A 22002-nucleotide genomic window follows, 5' to 3' on the forward strand; every position below is an offset into this window, starting at 1 on the left:
CTCTTTTTTTTTCATATTTTGGGTAGATTCTGAGGTGTTGTACAACACAAATAGTGAATATTCTTATTCGTGCAATGGTGCGAGATTTCGCAATCGGTGAAAGAAAGAAACGCTCTATTCAACTCAGATATGCCTCGTTGAATAGATCATCTTTCTTTCACCTCATGCAAAATCTCGCACCATCGCACTCATGCCTATTCGCTATTTGTATACTATGTGAGCACACTGTGGATTATTACACTTTTGAGGTAGTCAGTGTGAAATTATCTCCTTGCTGAATCTAATTGAATTTAGAATTTTAAAAGTGTGAAACAAAGTTCTACATAGTTCACTTTGTGAACACACTGTGAACACTCACACTGTAAAGATGTCCACAGTGTTAATTTATCTCCACATTGTTAAATTTAGGCAATGTAACAGTTTAAATCACACTGAATATTCACACAGCAGAGGCATCCATTGTATAAACTTATTTCTACACTGATGAATTTAAGCATTTTCTCAGTATGTGGCACATTTCACATAATCCACAATGTGAACATGTGAATATACTATGAACTGACAATGAACACACTGTAAACACTATGAACACACCGTGAGCATACTGTGAACACATTGTTAATACACTGTAAACACAGTGTGAACACACTATTAATACACTGTAAATACAGTGTGAACACACTATTAATACACTGTGAATATACAGTGAACATAGTGTAAACACATTGTGAATACCTTGAACACACTGAGTGACACTGTGTTCTTACCAATGGGGTTATACCCACAATGCTATTTTCCCATACACACCTGCAGCTGATCCTGTAGTGTGATCCTGACTTGGTCCAGTCCCTCCACTTGGTGTAGACCCACTAGTCCTGAGCCAATCATAGACATCATTCTGGACCTCTTGGGACCAGCCACATAGACCATCTTCAAAGTCACATGACCCTGTTAGACAACAAATATTAGAAAGGCAGCTTAATGATAGTAATAGTATGAAGTGCTTAATAGACACACTGAAATAAGTGTTACCTGAATGTTGCATATCATTGTCAATATTATTATCAGCTTTAACATAACATATGACTACACCAAAATCCTTAATCTGAAACAATAGTTTCTCTCTAAAAACACAATGACCCGTATTCTGAAGTCAGGTTTAACTTAGACCATGGTCTCTGTGCTAAACGTATGGGAAGCCAAAAGAGTCAAAATTTTCATTAAGTTGTATGCTTCTTATGTTTACTGTGCTCTTTCTTGATTCACCGATGGTGAAGACAATCATATAATTATACTTCCTTGACAATTATGAATGATTTGAGAGCCAAATGAGCTGAAATATGATATCTCTACGGTTGGTGATCAATGTAACAATCGGCTATCCATACTTAAACCACAACTTTTAACCTTAGTTTAAGTTAAACCCGACTTCAGAATAAGGGCCATAGACTACAATAACTCATTTTTAATTTAAAAAAAAAGATACAACAGAGGGCATTTTTCCCCCTCCCTCAGGATAATTATTGTGCATGCAAAAAAATAATTGAACTATAATTAATACATAAATATGCACATTTTTACCTTACAAGCATCTACATGAGATCTAAATAGGTAAAAAAAGTGTGAAAAATAATATTATGATCAAAATTGATGGATTTGCCAACAAAAAACTGGAGTAAATCTTTGATTTATTATGGATAGTTGAATATGGAAACTCAATCCTATATCTTTGTGAATTATTACTCAAAACAAATTTTGGTTTACAGTTTGTACTCGACAGCAAATTCTTGTGATTTTTCTTTCATACCTTGCTTTGGACAGGCCCCTGGGATGACCTCAATATCGTCAATAGCAATATCTCCCTGTACACCACTGCCTCTAACCCCCTCGACAAGGATCCGGTAGCGATGGGGCGAGGAGATGTCGATTTGAGCAAAGCGCCAGGCATCTGAAGGAGGACCTGTTTATTCAAAAGAAAAAAAACAGGGATGATGTCCCAACTTACTCATTTGAAAGTAACAGATACATATGATGAGGTGTCCAAACTTTGCGAACATTTCAAAAATATTCATCAGGCTAAAATGAGTTAATAACATATTCTCATTTTATACGAAACCTATTCAAATGATAGCTACCAAATTGACGGCAAGATCGTAACCTATATGATTATTAATGAAAAATGTAAAGTAAGTCAAGGGGCTATGTCTTTAAGCTTAAGCATGGAATCCCTGCCATACAGTAGCAGATACATATCCCCACTTGATCATTCTTTGGTAGGAGGCTGCACTCTACAAGCTCTTCTTTTAGCAGCCTCCCTCATACCCAACCTGGTTATATTATTATCTTGATTTAATGTACATATATATCTTCTGTCTTATTGCTTATATCCACATGTATGTATCAAGATGTATGGAACAAAACGCAATTATTGAAAATGTTGGAAATGGAAATAAACGAAATGAAATTACCGTCATCATCATCAATATTATTATCATTAATAAGATCTGACCTGATTTACTGAACAGTGGAGCGCTCGTTGTCCCTGTCACCTCATCCTTGATATAGACATTCAGCTGTCCTATAGCTTTCCCAAGTAGATGATACCAGAGTCTGAAGCATTCACTACTTGTATCCTGGTATGTGGGACTGACGAGGATTGCTCGGTCACCCTGTACTCTTGGTGATGAAACTTCAATATACGCGTAGAATCCTGTAATGAGAAAACAGAACAGGGGAGGGGGGGGGGGGGGTGTTTCACAAAGATTTCAGTAGGACTTAAAGGGATGGTCCAGGCTGGAGATATTTATACCTCAATAAATAGAGTAAAATTCACAGAGCAAGATGCGGACAATTTCATCAAAATCCCATGAACAAAAAATGAAGTTATTGAATTTTAAAGATTTCCATTTATTCCAGTAAAACAGTGTGAATTTTACTCTATTTATTTAGATATAAATATTTTCAGCCCGGACCATCCCTTTAAGTGCCAGTTGTGTGCGAAAAGAACAAATCACTGCATAGTCAGATCTTGCACACGGGACTTGCACTACTGCATATCCATCAATCAGATTATACGTTGAATCATATGTGACCTGCCACACCAAAACCAACTTCCAAGCAGTCTGAAAAAGTAGTGTCCAAGAAACTCTAGTATCTTTTTTTTATTCAACTTCACAACTTCAAATTTTCGCAGTAAAAAGAAGAAGAATTGCTCTTTCAGAAAAGTTATAAAATTGCTATAACATACAGTACCAAAGTGTGACGTCAACAATTTTCACTTTTGCATATCAACGTTTTTGATATCGTTTTTCTTAGAGCACGATGAAAACCCCCAATCCCAAATTTTGATGGGAATAGATTTATGGGGCCCCAAGATATGACCTCATGAATGAATAATTAGCCCCACTGAAGTAAATGTACTATTTGCCTGATTCCTAACATGGCAGCAGGAGGGTGTAAGGACGGCTGAGCACTGTGTCCTTGAGTTAACCATTTCCTTTTATGTTGACAACAGCAGCCTATAATTGAATTTACCTTCTGATGTGCCTGTCGAATGGTCGTAACTCGGTCCTGTATTACTAGATCCTGTTCCTCCAGCGTCCCTGGTCCAATCAAACTCATCTGTCTGGTCCTGGGTCCAGCCGCAGAAGTCCAGCTCAAAGTCACAGGTAACTGGAAAGAAAATATGAAAAAAGGGCATATTTTTAGCTTTCAGAGTTGTAAATGATTTGAGTTTTGTCGAACAAAAGTATTTAGGGGCACTGCTACAAGGGAGCGGGGATAGGGAAAGCAGGGGGAATGATAGTTCAAGGAGAAGGTGTGGAGGAAAAACAAATGAAATAAAAAGTAAAAGAGCACGGATGTCCCTGTAATCTATTACAGAAAAATTATGTAACCATAAGAATTTCTTGTCCTGGGTCAAAATATGATATTGACTTTTTTTATTAAAGCATCGTTGTATGAACAATTTTTCCAGAGAGTTGGGGGGGGGGGTAAACACTTGTCAAATCTTGATAACATTTTCAAGCAACAGACTGAAGAAAACCAATTAGAAAATGGGAGATTTTTTCTGAAATCTTAAAATGAAAGTTTATGAACTTTGCAACACACATAAAAAAGGTTTCTTCTTTTTCTTCTTCCTTTATTTCTTTTCTTCTCCACTTCTCATTCTCTTTTATCTCCTCCATCATTAACACATTATGTTAACGTAATGTTTAGCTGGTGGTCTTTTAAATACAATACCTTTTTGTGGGCACGCTCCGTCATACAAAATAACATCATCATTATTTAAGAGATTATGTTAACGTAATGTTTTGCTAGTGGTCATTTGAATACAATACCTTCTTGTGGGCATGCTCCGTCATACAATATAACATCATCAAGAGCGATGTCTCCTAAGTAGTTATCGCCAACCACGCCTTCAAACAGGATCTACGATAAAAGAAATTAATCATCCGTTTGAAAAATTTGCGCTTCACCAAATGGGTCTTACGATGAGTAAATATTACGTTTCTGCAACATAAACTTTATAATTCATTGTGAATGCATTGCGATATAACGGTTCAGACTGTTACTTGGAATCAGAGGGTCACAAGTTCAAATCTCACCACAGCCAAGTGTCTTATGGCAATCCGTTATTGCAGACTTTGCCATCCATGTTAAATGGGTACTCAATAGAATGCTAAAGCCTATGTATTATGCATATCAGTCCAGTTGGAACTTCTTATTAGAATGCATCCCGGGAGTGGAGGAAGTGCATACACCTATGGGCAAGCGAGGACCCAATGACCGTGGTAAATTTGATTTTTTATTACTTTATTTCAATATTCATAAAGGATCAGATGACATATAAAATAAAACTATAACACAGTAGTTTACAAACACAATTTATAAAGGAAGTAAAAGTAGCCCAGGTCTTGGCATATTACTGCCGAGGCAGGACATACAATATAGAACGTAATACAAGATAGAGAAGAGAACAGAATCATATATGGCAAAGATCTAGGCTGCGATTAATCCTGTCATAAATTCTTATATTCCATAGTCAAAGTAAATAAATAAATCATGTAAACAGGTAAACATATAAACAAGCGAGAAACATATACACAAGCGAGTTAATCTATATAGTTATCAATTTTATTATTATACTTGTATTTGGTCTTTATCATCTTTGTCATTAATATTGTTTATTCGTATAACTGCCTTTATTGATATTTTACTATATTATTATTGTTCATATTATTGTTTTATTTTCATTTGGTTATTATCATATTGATTTCATTATTATTATGTTTATTATAAATAAACATATATTCATGGATATGTTAAAAGCTTAGAGACGTTGTTGCGATGCATAAATGACTATATCAAAGTGGAATATTACTATTACCATTATCTCAGTATTTTAACAAATAAAAGATACATGATAGTTACAAATTAGCTAATTGGCCAAACTAATCCACAACAGTTGCAATTACTCACATTCCAGTTCATTGATGACACAATTTCTTTCTGAGCTTTAAACCAATCACTTCCCTGCGAGCCATATTTAGTGTAGATCTTCGCATCTTGCTGCCCTTCCCGCTGCAAGTAAGCATTAAACCGATTGATGTGTGGTCCGTACATATGAAGCCAGAACACCAGACATTTGGGCGTGTCTCCCGTTGGGTTCTGGGCGGGGCCAAGAAGTTGGGCGCGGTCACCAGCATTATTGCCGTTGGACGCTTCGATATACATGTACCAGCCTGACCCAGTGGTGTGATCGTAGGTGGGGCCTGTTTCTATACTGGGCGTGGCTTGCTGGTTTCTTGTCCAATCAAAATCGTCACTGCTGACTTGTGTATAAGAGCATGTGTCGAGCTCAAACGTACAGTCCATTGCTGCAAAAATAAGCAAGGCAAGGATGTTAAAAGTGCTTGAAAACTTGTTGTATACATTTATACAAATATAATCTAAAGATGTAAGCTAATTTGTTTGCTCTGTGTTGTATCTAATAACAGTTCAGAATTTCAAGAATTTAAGATAAACCTTAATGATTCTACTTCCATACCAACCCAAGAAAAAACTGAAGTGATTTTCTTTCATAATACCCAAGATAAACTTAAGTAGTTCTACTTTCATATCTACCTCAGCTAGACCTAAGCAATTATTCAAAGATAAACTTTAGTGATTCTACTGTCATGTCTACCTGAAGACTGAAGTGATTCTAATTTTATATCCACCTGAGATAGACTTAAGTGATGATGCTTTCAACGTAAAATAAACCTAAATGATTCTACTTTCATATCTATCTAAGATAGACTGAAGTGATTCTTACTTTTATATCCACCCGAAATATACTTAAGTGATTATGCTATGTAAGATAAAACTAAGTGATTCTACTTTCATATCTACATTAGATGTACTGAAGTGATTGTAATTATATATCCACCCGAGATATACTAAAGTGATTATGCTTTCAACGTAAGATAAACCTAAGTGATTCTACTTTCATATCTATCTAAGATAGACTGAAGTGATTCTAATTTTATATCCACCCGAGATAGACTTAAGTGATTATGCTTTCAACGTAAGATAAACCTAAGTGATTCTACTTTCATATCTAAGATAGACTGAAGTGATTCTAATTTTATATCCACCCGAGATAGACTTAAGTGATTATGCTTTTAATGTAAGATAAAACTAAGTGATTCTACTTTCATATCTACCTTTGATGGACTGAAATGATTCTAATTATATATCCACCTGAGATATACTTGTGTTTATGCTTTTAACATAAGATAAACCTAAGTGATTCTACTTTAAAATAAATCTAAGATAGACTTAAGTGGTTATGCTTTCATCATAAGATAAACCTAAGTGATTCTACTTTCATATCTACCTTAGATAGACTGAAGTGATTCTAATTTTATATCCACCCGAGATAGACTTAAGAGATTATGCTTTCAACGTAAGATAAACCTAAGTGATTCTACTTTCATATCTACCTTAGATAGACTGAAGTGATTCTAATTTTATATCCACCCGAGATAGTCTTAAGTGATTATGCTTTCAACGTAAGATAAACCTAAGTGATTCTACTTTCATATCTACCTTAGATAGACTGAAGTGATTCTAATTTTATATCCACCCGAGATAGACTTAAGTGATTATGCTTTCAACGTAAGATAAACCTAAGTGATTCTACTTTCATATCTATGTAAGATAGTCTGAAGTGATTCTAATTTTATATCCACCTGAGAAATACTTAAGCGATTATGCTTTCAACGTAAGATAAACCTAAGTGATTCTACTTTCATATCTATGTAAGTTAGTCTGAAGTGATTCTAATTTTATATCCACCTGAGATATACTTAAGTGATTATGCTTTCAACTTAAGATAAACCTAAGTGATTCTACTTTCATATCTATGTAAGATAGTCTGAAGTGATTCTAATTTTATATCACCCGAGATAGACTTAAGTGATTATGCTTTTAACATAAGATAAACCTAAGTGATTCTACTTTCATATCTACCTTAGATAGACTGAAGTGATTCTAATTTTATATCCACCTGAGATAGACTTAAGTGATTATGCTTTTAACGTAAGATAAACCTAAGTGATTCTACTTTCATATCTACCTTAGACTGAAGTGATTCTAATTTTATATCCACCTGAGATATACTTAAGGGATTATGCTTTTAACGTGAGATAAACCTAAGTGATTCTACTTTCACATGTACCTTAGATAGACTGAAGTGATTCTAATTTTATATCTACCCGAGATACACTTAAGTGATTATGCTTTCAACGTAAGATAAACCTAAGTGATTCTACTTTCATATCTACCTTAGATAGACTGAAGTGATTCTAATTTTATATCCACCCGAGATAGACTTAAGTGATTATGCTTTCAACGTAAGATAAACCTAAGTGATTCTACTTTCATATCTATGTAAGATAGTCTGAAGTGATTCTAATTTTATATCCACCTGAGAAATACTTAAGCGATTATGCTTTCAACGTAAGATAAACCTAAGTGATTCTACTTTCATATCTATGTAAGATAGTCTGAAGTGATTCTAATTTTATATCTACCTGAGATATACTTAAGTGATTATGCTTCAACTTAAGATAAACCTAAGTGATTCTACTTTCATATCTATGTAAGATAGTCTGAAGTGATTCTATTTTTATATCCATCTGAGAAATACTTAAGCGATTATGCTTTCAACGTAAGATAAACCTAAGTGATTCTACTTTCATATCTATGTAAGTTAGTCTGAAGTGATTCTACTTTTATATCCATCTGAGATACACTTAAGTGATTATGCTTTCAACGTAAGATAAACCTAAGTGATTCTACTTTCATATCTATGTAAGATAGTCTGAAGTGATTCTAATTTTATATCCACCTGAGATAGACTTAAGTGATTATGCTTTTAACATAAGATAAACCTAAGTGATTCTACTTTCATATCTACCTTAGATAGACTGAAGTGATTCTAATTTTATATCCACCCGAGATATACTTAAGAGATTATGCTTTTAACGGAAGCTAAACTTAAGTGATTCTACTGTCATGTCTACCTAAATACTGAAGTGATGCTAATTTTATATCCAACTGAGATATACTTAAGTGATTATGCTTTTAACGTAAGATAAACCTAAGTGATTCTACTTTCATATCTACCTGAGACTGAAGTGATTCTAATTTTATATCCACCTGAGATACACTTAAGTGATTATGCTTTTAACGTAAGATAAACCTAAGTGATTCTACTTTCATATCTATGTAAGATAGTCTGAAGTGATTCTAATTTTATATCTACCTGAGAAATACTTAAGCGATTATGCTTTCAACGTAAGATAAACCTAAGTGATTCTACTTTCACATCTATGTAAGTTAGTCTGAAGTGATTCTAATTTTATATCCACCCGAGATACACTTAAGTGATTATGCTTCAACTTAAGATAAACCTAAGTGATTCTACTTTCATATCTATGTAAGATAGTCTGAAGTGATTCTAATTTTATATCACCCGAGATAGACTTAAGTGATTATGCTTTTAACATAAGATAAACCTAAGTGATTCTACTTTCATATCTACCTTAGATAGACTGAAGTGATTCTAATTTTATATCCACCCGTAATATACTTAAGAGATTATGCTTTTAACGGAAGCTAAACTTAAGTGATTCTACTGTCATGTCTACCTAAATACTGAAGTGATGCTAATTTTATATCCAACTGAGATATACTTAAGTGATTATGCTTTTAACGTAAGATAAACCTAAGTGATTCTACTTTCATATCTACCTTAGACTGAAGTGATTCTAATTTTATATCCACCCGAGATAGACTTAAGTGATTATGCTTTCAACGTAAGATAAACCTAAGTGATTCTACTTTCATATCTATCTAAGATAGTCTGAAGTGATTCTACTTTTATATCCATCTGAGAAATACTTAAGCGATTATGCTTTCAACGTAAGATAAACCTAAGTGATTCTACTTTCATATCTATGTAAGTTAGTCTGAAGTGATTCTACTTTTATATCCATCTGAGATATACTTAAGTGATTATGCTTTCAACGTAAGATAAACCTAAGTGATTCTACTTTCATATCTATGTAAGATAGTCTGAAGTGATTCTACTTTTATATCCATCTGAGAAATACTTAAGCGATTATGCTTTCAACGTAAGATAAACCTAAGTGATTCTACTTTCATATCTATGTAAGTTAGTCTGAAGTGATTCTAATTTTATATCCACCTGAGATAGACTTAAGTGATTATGCTTTCAACTTAAGATAAACCTAAGTGATTCTACTTTCATATCTATGTAAGATAGTCTGAAGTGATTCTAATTTTATATCCACCCGAGATAGACTTAAGTGATTATGCTTTTAACATAAGATAAACCTAAGTGATTCTACTTTCATATCTACCTTAGATAGACTGAAGTGATTCTAATTTTATATCCACCCGAGATATACTTAAGAGATTATGCTTTTAACGGAAGCTAAACTTAAGTGATTCTACTGTCATGTCTACCTAAATACTGAAGTGATGCTAATTTTATATCCAACTGAGATATACTTAAGTGATTATGCTTTTAACGTAAGATAAACCTAAGTGATTCTACTTTCATATCTACCTTAGACTGAAGTGATTCTAATTTTATATCCACCCGAGATAGACTTAAGAGATTATGCTTTCAACGTAAGATAAACCTAAGTGATTCTACTTTCATATCTATCTAAGATAGACTGAAGTGATTCTAATTTTATATCCACCTGAGAAATACTTAAGCGATTATGCTTTCAACGTAAGATAAACCTAAGTGATTCTACTTTCATATCTATGTAAGTTAGTCTGAAGTGATTCTACTTTTATATCCATCTGAGATATACTTAAGTGATTATGCTTTCAACGTAAGATAAACCTAAGTGATTCTACTTTCATATCTATGTAAGATAGTCTGAAGTGATTCTACTTTTATATCCATCTGAGAAATACTTAAGCGATTATGCTTTCAACGTAAGATAAACCTAAGTGATTCTACTTTCATATCTATGTAAGTTAGTCTGAAGTGATTCTACTTTTATATCCACCTGAGATATACTTAAGTGATTATGCTTTCAACTTAAGATAAACCTAAGTGATTCTACTTTCATATCTATGTAAGATAGTCTGAAGTGATTCTAATTTTATATCCACCCGAGATAGACTTAAGTGATTATGCTTTTAACATAAGATAAACCTAAGTGATTCTACTTTCATATCTACCTTAGATAGACTGAAGTGATTCTAATTTTATATCCACCCGAGATAGACTTAAGAGATTATGCTTTTAACGGAAGCTAAACTTAAGTGATTCTACTGTCATGTCTACCTAAATACTGAAGTGATGCTAATTTTATATCCAACTGAGATATACTTAAGTGATTATGCTTTTAACGTAAGATAAACCTAAGTGATTCTACTTTCATATCTACCTGAGACTGAAGTGATTCTAATTTTATATCCACCTGAGATATACTTAAGTGATTATGCTTTTAACGTAAGATAAACCTAAGTGATTCTACTTTCATATCTACCTGAGACTGAAGTGATTCTAATTTTATATCCACCTGAGATATACTTAAGGGATTATGCTTTTAACGTAAGATAAACCTAAGTGATTCTACTTTCATATCTACCTTAGATAGTCTGAAGTGATTTAAATTTTATATCCACCTGGGATAGACTTAACCCTAAATAGACTGGGTTATTTTGACATCTAAAAAGAAGATTCAGCCCCCCTTATGATCTTGTCCATCGATTGCGCTATTGCAACGAAATTTGGCATGTGCCTTACCCATGGCATTATCTACAAAACTATATCAAATTATGCAAAAAATCTCATTGCTCATTAATTATGCTAGTTTATGCGTAAAATCATAAGTTTGTTCACATTAATAAAATAATGCCCCTAAAATGCTAATTTTTGTTTCACAAACCCTAGATAGGCATCTGATCAAATTTATTTTTCAAAAATTAAAAAAAAAACATTTATTTTCTTATGTATTCTTTTGTTTTCTAAATTTATTATGTATTTTTTTGTTTTTCGACTTTTTGCTTTATATTGTTTGAAATCGTTGGGGACGTTATTTTGACCATAAACAAGATAAAATTAAGTTATTTTAAGCAGTGAAAGGAAAAATAATGATACATTTATGGATTTTGGCTAAAAACACTATTTGCATTAGATTTGTACACAAAGTCATGTTTTTGAGTAATTTGGGGTCTGCATGCACTTAAAAATGTTGCGTAATTTCGGAACCGTGTACCTGGTCGTCACAATTTTGGTCTCAAAACTTGCACAAGACTTGAAATTAAAAAGTCATTGAGCGACGCGGTCAAATTTGAGCGGCGGATCTATCGCAAAAAATGTTGAGGGGGGGGGGGGCTAAATCATCCCTCCCCCCAGTCTTCTCAGGGTTAAGAGATTATGCTTTCATATCAACATTAGGATTGGCTTAAGTGATTCTACTTTCATATCTACCTAACATAAAACTAAAGTGATTCTACCTTTAATCTATGCTAGATAAAGTTAAATGATTCTTCCTTCAAATCTTAGATGAATGTTCAGTAATGCTTTGGTTACAAACATCTAAACTTATCCTTACATATCACAGGAATGGACGAAGGACTAGTTCCACACGAGTATGGGTCTACATCAACGTCGTCAATTGCTATATCTCCCTTTATAGCACCAGTCGACACAGCTTCAAATGCGATCTGAAAATGTTGCAAAAATACATACTAATCAGTATAACGCATTGAAAAATGATTCAAATGTACTAATACTACGTTTGACCCATCAATTTGGGTGATTTATAATTTGCATGTTTAAATATACTCAAATCTTGTATTTAATCATCATATCAGGAGCAATAAAGACCGTGTATTCACACTTGCTTAAGACAGTGTGATAAATGTATGTGTGTGTAGCTTGCTTTCTTTCTATCCACTATTTTAATAATTAAAGTTTTGTCCGTTTATTAAAATAGTAATGATAAATGTCTTATTTACTCATGGTAGGCACTTTAGATCTTATTAACTCCTCTTCCAGTGGGCCGTGCATATCATAATTTGATTATTACCATTTTCCATGCCCGCCATATAGGCAGAAGATCCCATTTCTATACATCTTTAGCTAAACTTGGCTGGGGAACGAATATACATTCAATACCACTGAGTCGTCATGTCCAGTGTTTCTCTGCAAAAATGACATTGTATATTCTATTGAAATGTGTATGATATTTTTGTTTCATTAGCTTGTAGAACAAACCTGGAAGTGAATTTTACCATCGAATAGGGACAGTAACCACCTGGGAGCCATTTCATGAAGCTGTTCATAAGTCAAGAGCGACAGGTGTTCCTTTCTTATGTGGTAAACCATCGCCAATGAACATACCATTTACCACAAGGATCTTTAATTGGCTCTTAACTTAAGAACAGATTTATGAAACACACACCTGGAATTCATCCATACTTGGTACTTGAGCCTCTCCCTTTAACCATACATTCCCCTGGTCCCCTGTCATTTGCCATAGGAGGGTGAATGTTCCAGATGAGTCTATCACATAGACATTCAGGTCGCCTATACCTGTTGCGAAAAAAAATTGAAAAAGGTAGAGGGCATTAATATATATATAAAAAAAACAGTTGACACCCTCTGAGTTTGTCTGAAAAACATTTAAATCTAAACATCTAAACAGTTAATTTCATTATCATCTCTTCCTCCTTGTAAGATAATGCAGAGCTGCCAACCTGAACAAGAACATTTAACAAGGCTGAAAAATCACTATTTTGGTGAGGAAATTAGCATTTTCACAGGAATACCATAGGACAACACATAAACTGAAACGTAAGAAATCAGTATTTTGCATGAAACCATCAGTATTCTTCTCTATTTTCAGTACTAAATAAGGAAAATCAGTACTACTTGGCAGCTCTGATGAAGGGATCTGCAGAGTCTAACACAAAATCTTTAGGTCACAATACCAAGGCACAGTGGGGGGGGGGCGGTGGTCTGGTCGGAAGGGATGGGCACACCCCTTAAAACTAAACCTCATCCTTCCAAATAGAGAAGCACTAAAATACGTTCATTTGGGAGTGGTGATCTTTATTTTGGTGTTGGGACAAAATTCAGTTCCTTCTAGAAATGCCCAATTAGTCTAATTTCATCTTCGTCCTCTTACACTTATGCATTCTGTCAAAAGAGAATCATATCAAACAGGTGGTAATAGACCAAAGTCACCAAAGGAATATCAGACAGGAATAGACTAATAGGAAATGAGACAAAATGGTCGAAGCGATAAGTGGCGAATTAGACCAAATGATAAGTAAACTAAATGAGATCAGAGCATGTTGGGTGAAGCTAAATAGAAAACAGATATAGTGGTTTTACACCAAGGGACAATTAGTTCCAATGGCAGCTAGACTAAATAAGGCTAAGGCATGAGACCAAAGGGGAGAAGACGAATCGGGGGTAAGCCATGTGGTATTTTACCCGGATACATACCTGTGCCGTACAGGTGATACCAAAAGTACAAACAAGCGCCTGATGATGAGTGGAAATGTTCACTGACTAACCAGGCAAAGTCACCATCGCTGGACCCAGATCCAAGATCTGAGGCCTCAAAGTACATGTACATACCTTGAAATAATATTAGAAAAAAAACAATGAGCATAAAATGAGTTACATTCATTCCAGATGATCTTCCATAATCATGTGAATAGTTCACTCTACTCCAAACCTTTACTTTCTTGCCTTTTTTGTCCTCCATTTCTTTCCACTTTTCTCAGTCTGTGCAGGACTTTACTGTACACACATGGTGTACCGTAAACCACTTCCCTGATTGTACACACCACCATGCAAAACCTACAAACATCATCTGATCTTCCTACAACAACCCCCCCCCAAAAAAAGACCTTATTTAAAGCAAATTTCGATTTGTTTTGGGTGGAGCATATGCTAGCTCAAAGGAATTACTGCCAAAAGAGTGAAATATAAAGGGAATAATAACTATAGTAATAACAATAATAAAAATATAAGTAAAATAAAAAAGGAACCTTATAGAGAAGACTTTAATGAAATTAATTTCAAGGGTCTTTACACTCTAGACAGTATAAAAAAGTACAAAAAAAGATAAATTAAATTAAATCCAAATAAGAAAGTACAGTAATTATAATTAGAAACATATTGAATTTGCCTTTTCTGTAAGAAAAGTCTGTACTTTTTTAAATCTGAAAATATGATATCAGGGATAGACCTTTATGGAAGCTGGAAGACAATATCACGGACATGGGGACAGAGCTTGATACTGACCTATCACTTTTATATAAAAAAATTGTTTCTTAAAGGGATGGTCTGGGTTTAAAACATTTATATCTTAATGCCTAGAGCTTCACTGAGCAAAATGCTGAAAATTTCATTAAAATTGGATAACAAATAATGAAGTTATTGAAGTTTACAGTTTATCAATATTTGTGAAAACAGTCATCATGAATATTCATTAGGTGGGCTGATGATGTCACATCCCCACTTATTCCTTATATTTTTTATGCAGAATGAAATTAGGTTTATTCACATTTTTTCCTCCAAGAACTGGAAAAATTGGATTGACAACTGACTAAGTGCATTAGATATTTATTGCTGCAACTTATTTCATTATAAAGGAGACATATTATTCACTCAAGTATGAAATAATGAAAAAAATATGATTTTATGTAATAACATTAGAAAATTGAAAGTGCAGATGTGACATCATCACCTCACCTAAAGAATATTCATGACTGTTTTCACGAAATATTGCTAAACTTTAAGCTTCAATAACTTTACTATTTGTTATCCAATTTTGATGACATTTTTGGCATATTGCTCAGTGAATTCTACTCTATGTATTAAGATATAAATATTTTCAGCCCAGACCTTCCCTTTAAGAAATCTTCTTCTGACAGGAATATCTATGTGATCATTTTCAAGATGAAGCATTTATAATGACTGATTAAATCATACTTGCCAATTAACCATTAATTATCTGAGAACGGTACGCTCAGAATTCACAAAGGTGGCTTAAAAACCATCAATTTAACCCATGGTTTATGTAGATTTCTTGTAGAAATTATGATTATTTAGCGCTTATATTAAGTAATGTCCAATGCTAAATAGCATGTATGTCACATTACGCCAAATTGGTGCCTGTTGCCATGTTAAGTACACTATCTCATTCATAAGCCCACTGTTTTGAATTAATGAGCCCATTGTTAAAACAGTTGACTCATGAATAAAGTAGCATATTTAGCCATGGCAACAGGTGTTAATTGTTAAAGTGTGGCAAAAGTACGCATTAGCATTTTACTTCTTTTTTTATATTTGCCGTTAACAAGCATAATTTATACAAGATATCTACATAAACCATGGGTTAAACCGATGGTCGATGGTTTTAAAATCCAACTTTGTCAATTCGGGCGTAAATGTTTTGGGAACCTTACCAAAAGCGGTTCCATATGTATGATCAATGCTTGGTCCAGTGAAGTTAGAGGGAGTGGCTCCATTGTTCCTTAGCCAATCTCTTGTATCAAGACTAGCTTCGTTGGACCAGGAACACTTATCGGTCTCAAAATCACAGAAGCCTATACAAATGTGAGCAAACAATTAAAAATATAGTTCACTGACAAGTTGGTTAATGTAAAATAGAAATTGCATAATAAAAGTTTTAATGACTAGTTATCAAAGAAAAATTCCAGTAGTTGCAGTAAACACTGATTTCATGAGAAAGTCTGTAAAACAAGCCTTAATTGTCAGTATATCATCGAGGATCTAGATCTGGTACAGTTACATTAACTGAACTTTGTGAAATCTTGAAATCTACACTGAAAAATGTTCACACCAAAGATCCCCAACACAGATAAGTGCACGTGGGACAATGTATAATTATTGCTTAGAGCGTCCGGCCTGACGCCCTACCCAAATCCTGTGCTTATTTGCTGATTTCTCAGCAATTACACAATTTCTTCCAGAATCCTTTGGCACATGCGTTTCATTTATACAAACAAACACTTTGGTGGTCATTTCATTAGATTAAGTATGAACTCATTTTGATATCATTACCAAAACTAGCATTTACCTTTAATTTATATTTAAAAACATAGATGTAAACTGGAATAATAATCAGCCAGTTCATAGATGTGATACCAAACAAAAACACAAACCTAAGTTCTGCTGCAAAGGATTTAACATCATTTCCCTCCTTATTACATTTTACTCAAGCTAAATGCAATAATGGATATATACAAATTACTTCATCAGGTATGGCCATACGAAAGATTGTTAACTTTCAACATACCTTTCTTCCTCCCACCCGCATTATATGTTGCTTTCTTGTACACAGCATGTAGTTTTGTTGATATTCGACACATAGACTTGTATTCTGAACTTGGGTTTAAAGTTGTAGTTTAACTATGGAGAGCCAATCGCAGCACAAATCTCTTTTAGAACATGTTCCAGTTTTTTTTAACTCTTATGACACTCAAATTTATAACTGGCATAGAATGATAATTGAAATAATTTCTTCACTATGAAAGCAAAATTTAACTAAACAGTAAGTATAAGAAATATACAATATCAGGAGGATTTTCTAGTTTTTTTGGCTCCCCATAATTCTAGCAGAGTTAGACCATTGTCTGAGATAAATTAAGTCTAAGTTAAACCTGACTTCAGAATACGGACCATAAATTCTTAGCTATGACTCACATTACATTAAATAAAAACACTATCACCAATACTCACTTTTCCACAAGGAGAAGTGTAAAGCATAGCTAACATCCAACAATATAATTTCACATTTATATTAATGCATTCTTTATATTCTTTCTATTCAAATGTTCACATTTATTTTGTTGTTATTAAGCCATTTTCACATGTTAATTATCCGTTTAATGGCAAATAAAGAGGAATTATACATTCAAATATTTACCAGCTCGGGGACATGGCCCATCAGATATTTTGACGTCATCAAGGGCAATAGTTCCAACAGGGTTAGATCCTAGGATGCCCTCTATGATAACCTCATACGGATGCGAAGCTGATAGGGTAGCACGTCCGTGATGCCATGCATCGTGGTCATGTCCTGCAATTGGGGGAAATATGCTTAAAACTTCACAAAATTAACCAATCTGACCTGATCAAAGCTGTACACCTCAACAGTTAAACATTGTTTGCAGCAGGCTCATGTATCAAAGCCCCCGTTCCTCTATCCTGATTTGAAACTACAATCCATCCTGGTTATTAGACCGAGGGAGAGCGGGAAAGGAATCAGTCAAAATCAAGGGCAGCATGATTACCATGCTGTTAAAATGGGGTAACAGCAGGCTTAATATTCAGATCGGCGAGATCAGCTAGAAACTTTCAACACGTGTTCAACAATTCATGCCGATCTTCTGAATCAGAAAACGCTCCTTTCGAATTGTGGGGGAAGCGGGAAAAGCGTAGATGACATAGCGTGCAGTCATGTGATGAGCGTAATCAGGTTTTTTCTTGGGTACTAACAGTGGCATGTGAACGTAATTAATACCCCGTTCCTTCGGAAGATTTTTATTACTGCAAATTAATTTTCGCTGACTCCCGATAATCATTTGTCCCAGATCCTATCTGATTTGAAGGATTGTCAAATCGTACCAACATGGTAATAGTGGAACGGTACTTGATGCTCATAAAGGTCATCATAAAAATAATCAGTTTTAAATAATTCCATAACAATTATTTTCAAGCGTTGTGGCCAAGTGGATTAGTCTCCGAACTTTTATATATTGAGACACCAGGTTCAGAATAAACAGAAATAATAATCTTTAAATTTTCTGGGAATTTATTGATACATTTCTATAATTTTCATCTAACCTTATATTACTTGAAGGTGAGTTGGGCCAAAGTAGTTCAGTAGAACGGTACTCTTACAAAGATAAAGTTTTTGGACAAGGTTTGGAATAAGCTTGTTGCACCAGATTTAGAATAAAATCAAATTTCAGAGGATTAATTGGTTATTATGAGGTACAATTGATAAACAGGAAAATTAAGATGCGAAAGAAAATTAAAAGAAAAGTAATGTTGAATGACTCAACTTTTTTCTTTGCAGTAATATTCCTAATTGCATTCGTCATCATATTGTGAGGAAATTACACCCTCTAAATTCTATTTTCCATGAAAACTACTAAAATGATTGACTTGGTCGGAGTAAAAATCAACCTACAGAGAGAGAGAAAAAATAAGTATCTGTGAACATCCATACCATTTTGTGTCCACAGCTTAGTGTATACATCACTGACGAGATCATGCGCCCATACATTCAACATTCCGACACCATCGCCATCGAGATGGCTCCAGAAAGAAAGACATTGTGTGGAGGTGGGCTGAAACACAGGGCTGACCAGGCGAGCAAACTCGCCTTGAGAGCGTGGTGGCGCTGTGCTCATGTATGCGAACATACCTGTAAGACAGACATGACATGATTAATTGGTAGTGGTATTGAGAATACATATCATTGTCTTTGCCACATATGGGTTCCATGACACTTGCTCCGATGGAAAAACCTGCACTCTTGTGCTAAACATTAAAGCCAGAATACACAAAGGTGACTTTAAAAACCCTCGGTTTAACCAAAGGCTTTTGAAGATTTCCTGTATAAATTACGCTTATTTACCGCGTATATTAAAAAAAATGTCAAATGCTAATGTGTGCTTTTGTCACAGTGCGCCAAATTGACATCTGTTGCCATGGTTAAGTACGAAAAGATTACATGATTCGTTGGAGGACATGGCATCGATCTCAGACTAATTTTGGAGTAGAAGCCCATTGGTTGACTAATTTGACTTATCAGGTGTACGAGATGTTCCAAATGTTTGTTTAGTGGATAGTTTCCCTATTTATAGGTATTACCGTACCTTGAGCGGTTCCTGTGGTGTGATCCACTGGTGGTCCTGTTCCAGCAGCTGGAGAACCATTACTGCCAATCGACCAATCAAAATCATCGTCTCTTCCTTGTGACCAAGCGCATAGTCCAAACTCAAAGTCACACTCATCTAAGAAGTTATGAAAAACAAAAACCCTATTTTGTATACGTTTGCATTCATTGCCCTCCAAAAGTATTACTGATTTTATATTTCTTCATTACTTGTTTATGGTTTTGTAATGCGATTTTGATATTATTTTGCATTAAGAATTGCTGTAGCTTATGCACATTTCAGCTTTTGCTGTAAATCAAGCATGAAATAAAATGATTTCTATTTTCATTTCACCCTCTTTTTTTATTCTTTGTATTTCCCCTTTTAAGGCTTAGGGGATGTTTAACCCTATCCAGGAAAGGGGGAGGGGCCTGTCAATATTTTCGCCGCGGGGAATTTTTTGACCTGGGAGGCCCCCCCCCCCCGGCCATATGAACTCCCATAATACCCCGGCCTAGATAGGGTTAAGTGGAAAGAGAGGCAAATGCAACTGCTGTATAAAGATGAACAAAAAATTGTATTTGTAAGACAATATTAGGCTTAATGCAAAATGCATTCAGAATTACCTTTCTGGCCCATATTCATGACAGCAAGCCAGCAAACCACCGTGGCAAATTTAGTCCATGAAGCATTTGGCTTTGAAGGATTAGGCTAACTAACCAATGGACTAAGCAAATTCCATTTTCATACATTTTGGCCTAAGCGAATATTAATGTACCTATTCATTTAGCTGACATCTTTATTTAGGCTTATCAGTTCATTAAAAAATATATCAAGTGGTTGCTTTGTTATTTATATTATCATGACATTTAAAGACAGAAAGAAGAAGAAAAAAAAAAGAATCAATTGCATATCATCTTACTTGATAAGGGACAAGGTCCTGGATAGAAAATGACGTCATCAATTGCAATATCTCCAAAATTGTTTGCTCCTCGGAAAGCTTCAAAGACAATCTGAAAATTGAAAAAAAACCCTTATATCAAAATTCATTCATCATAATCATCTGTTTATATTTTGAAAAGTACAACCGGAGCCCAAGCCTGTCCAAAAAACACGATTACAGACTTGAATAACAGCTTTATCAATATTAAAACAGTTTAGCGTTCACCTACATGTAGCTCAAGCAGCTTTTACGTGCTCGGCATTTCAAGGAATGAATTCCTGCCAGGTACCCATTCACCTTAGCTGGGTTGAGAGCAGCACAATTTGGACTAATTTCTTGCTGAAGGAAACTTCGCCATGGCTGGGATTTGAACCCACGACCCTCTGTTTCAAAGTCTAGAGACTAATCCACTTGGCCATAACTTAAAAATGCAAGGATTACTAACAGATTAAAATCAATCTAAGATGATAATGATGATGATGCACAGCATTTGTATAGCGCCATAAATCTGTCAAAGACATTCAATGGCACATTGGAGCCAGCCAATTTGGGTCGCCAAGAAGGGCGCAAACACAGAACTGTAACCCGCAGGTCTCTCCTCCCGATAACTGGTTGGGGAATGCAGGTGGACCACTTCACCGGGGTTTCCCCCTACTCTTATTCGAATAGTGCAGTGGGTTATTAACATGCAAAGGTGGTGATTCTCCTTTACACAAAATAGTGAACAATTATTTCACATCACCTGAATATCATGAAAGAATCACTAGCCACCTGATAATAAACATTAGGGACCTTTTGCCGCTCAACCGGTACTCAACAACTCAAGTTTGAATTATGCAAACAAACGACACATAACAAATATGCCTTCACAAGATATTTTAATGACATAATCTTTTTTTCTTGAATATAACCAAACGTAACCCAGTTTACTTTGGAACATTTTATTTAGCAGCATCATGCTGATGGAAAAACCAATATACAAAAGATTCATTAACTCAGCATGACAGTTGTGGAACAAGCCTCATTGTTGATCATTTTATACCTTATCGAAATCTGGAGATAATTGCAAATGGTAGTGGTTAACAATGAAGAAGAGAATCAAACTAGTTTGGACAAAATGAAGAACTCATCTGAAAGAGCCCATAATATTAGAAGAATATACTCACTGCCCAACTCGAAGATGTTTTAATAGTCCGCTGAGCAAGTAGCCATTGATTTCCTTGCGTCTGCTTGCGCATCCAGATCAAAGTCTCTAAACTCCCCTCTTTTAACACAACATTGAGCGTGTTCACATACGGCCCATACATGTGGTAATAGAAACTCAGGCAGATTCCATTATCATCTGGGGGTGGCTGTGGATGGGACTCCAGCTGGGCCTTCTCGCCATTAGAGTTTCCATTCATTTCAGTGTACATGTAATAACCTGTAAAAAGTCAAAATAAAAATCAATGGAAGTATTCTCTTTCTGCTGAATATAAAAATACTTGCAAACTGTAATTTTTTGTAAATTCTGAGGTAACAATTCTCCAAAACCAAATGCTCATTAAATTTTTAATATAAAGTTGGAATATCAATCCTTTCTTTTG

The 22002-nt window shown here is 34.6% G+C and overlaps 1 protein-coding gene across 1 annotated transcript in view; it reads right to left on the reverse strand.

The window, feature by feature from the left end:
• The window catches only part of LOC121416846 (MAM and LDL-receptor class A domain-containing protein 2-like), a 161850-nt gene that overhangs the window by 7606 nt on the left and 132242 nt on the right, over nt 1-22002 (reverse strand). Inside the window, exons 97-111 of the mRNA XM_041610363.1 lie at nt 21583-21839; nt 20396-20486; nt 19474-19611; nt 18822-19019; nt 17514-17666; nt 16030-16170; nt 14057-14191; nt 13008-13138; nt 12156-12267; nt 5482-5879; nt 4341-4431; nt 3535-3672; nt 2510-2710; nt 1808-1960; nt 808-948 (exon numbers count right to left, since the gene is read on the reverse strand). Coding sequence (XP_041466297.1) covers nt 808-948; nt 1808-1960; nt 2510-2710; nt 3535-3672; nt 4341-4431; nt 5482-5879; nt 12156-12267; nt 13008-13138; nt 14057-14191; nt 16030-16170; nt 17514-17666; nt 18822-19019; nt 19474-19611; nt 20396-20486; nt 21583-21839 — 2478 coding nt within the window. The remainder of the gene's footprint in view (nt 1-807; nt 949-1807; nt 1961-2509; nt 2711-3534; nt 3673-4340; nt 4432-5481; nt 5880-12155; nt 12268-13007; nt 13139-14056; nt 14192-16029; nt 16171-17513; nt 17667-18821; nt 19020-19473; nt 19612-20395; nt 20487-21582; nt 21840-22002) is intronic.

This window comes from Lytechinus variegatus, chromosome 6 (assembly GCF_018143015.1).
Source record: "Lytechinus variegatus isolate NC3 chromosome 6, Lvar_3.0, whole genome shotgun sequence".
NCBI classification, from domain to species: Eukaryota; Metazoa; Echinodermata; class Echinoidea; order Temnopleuroida; family Toxopneustidae; genus Lytechinus; species Lytechinus variegatus.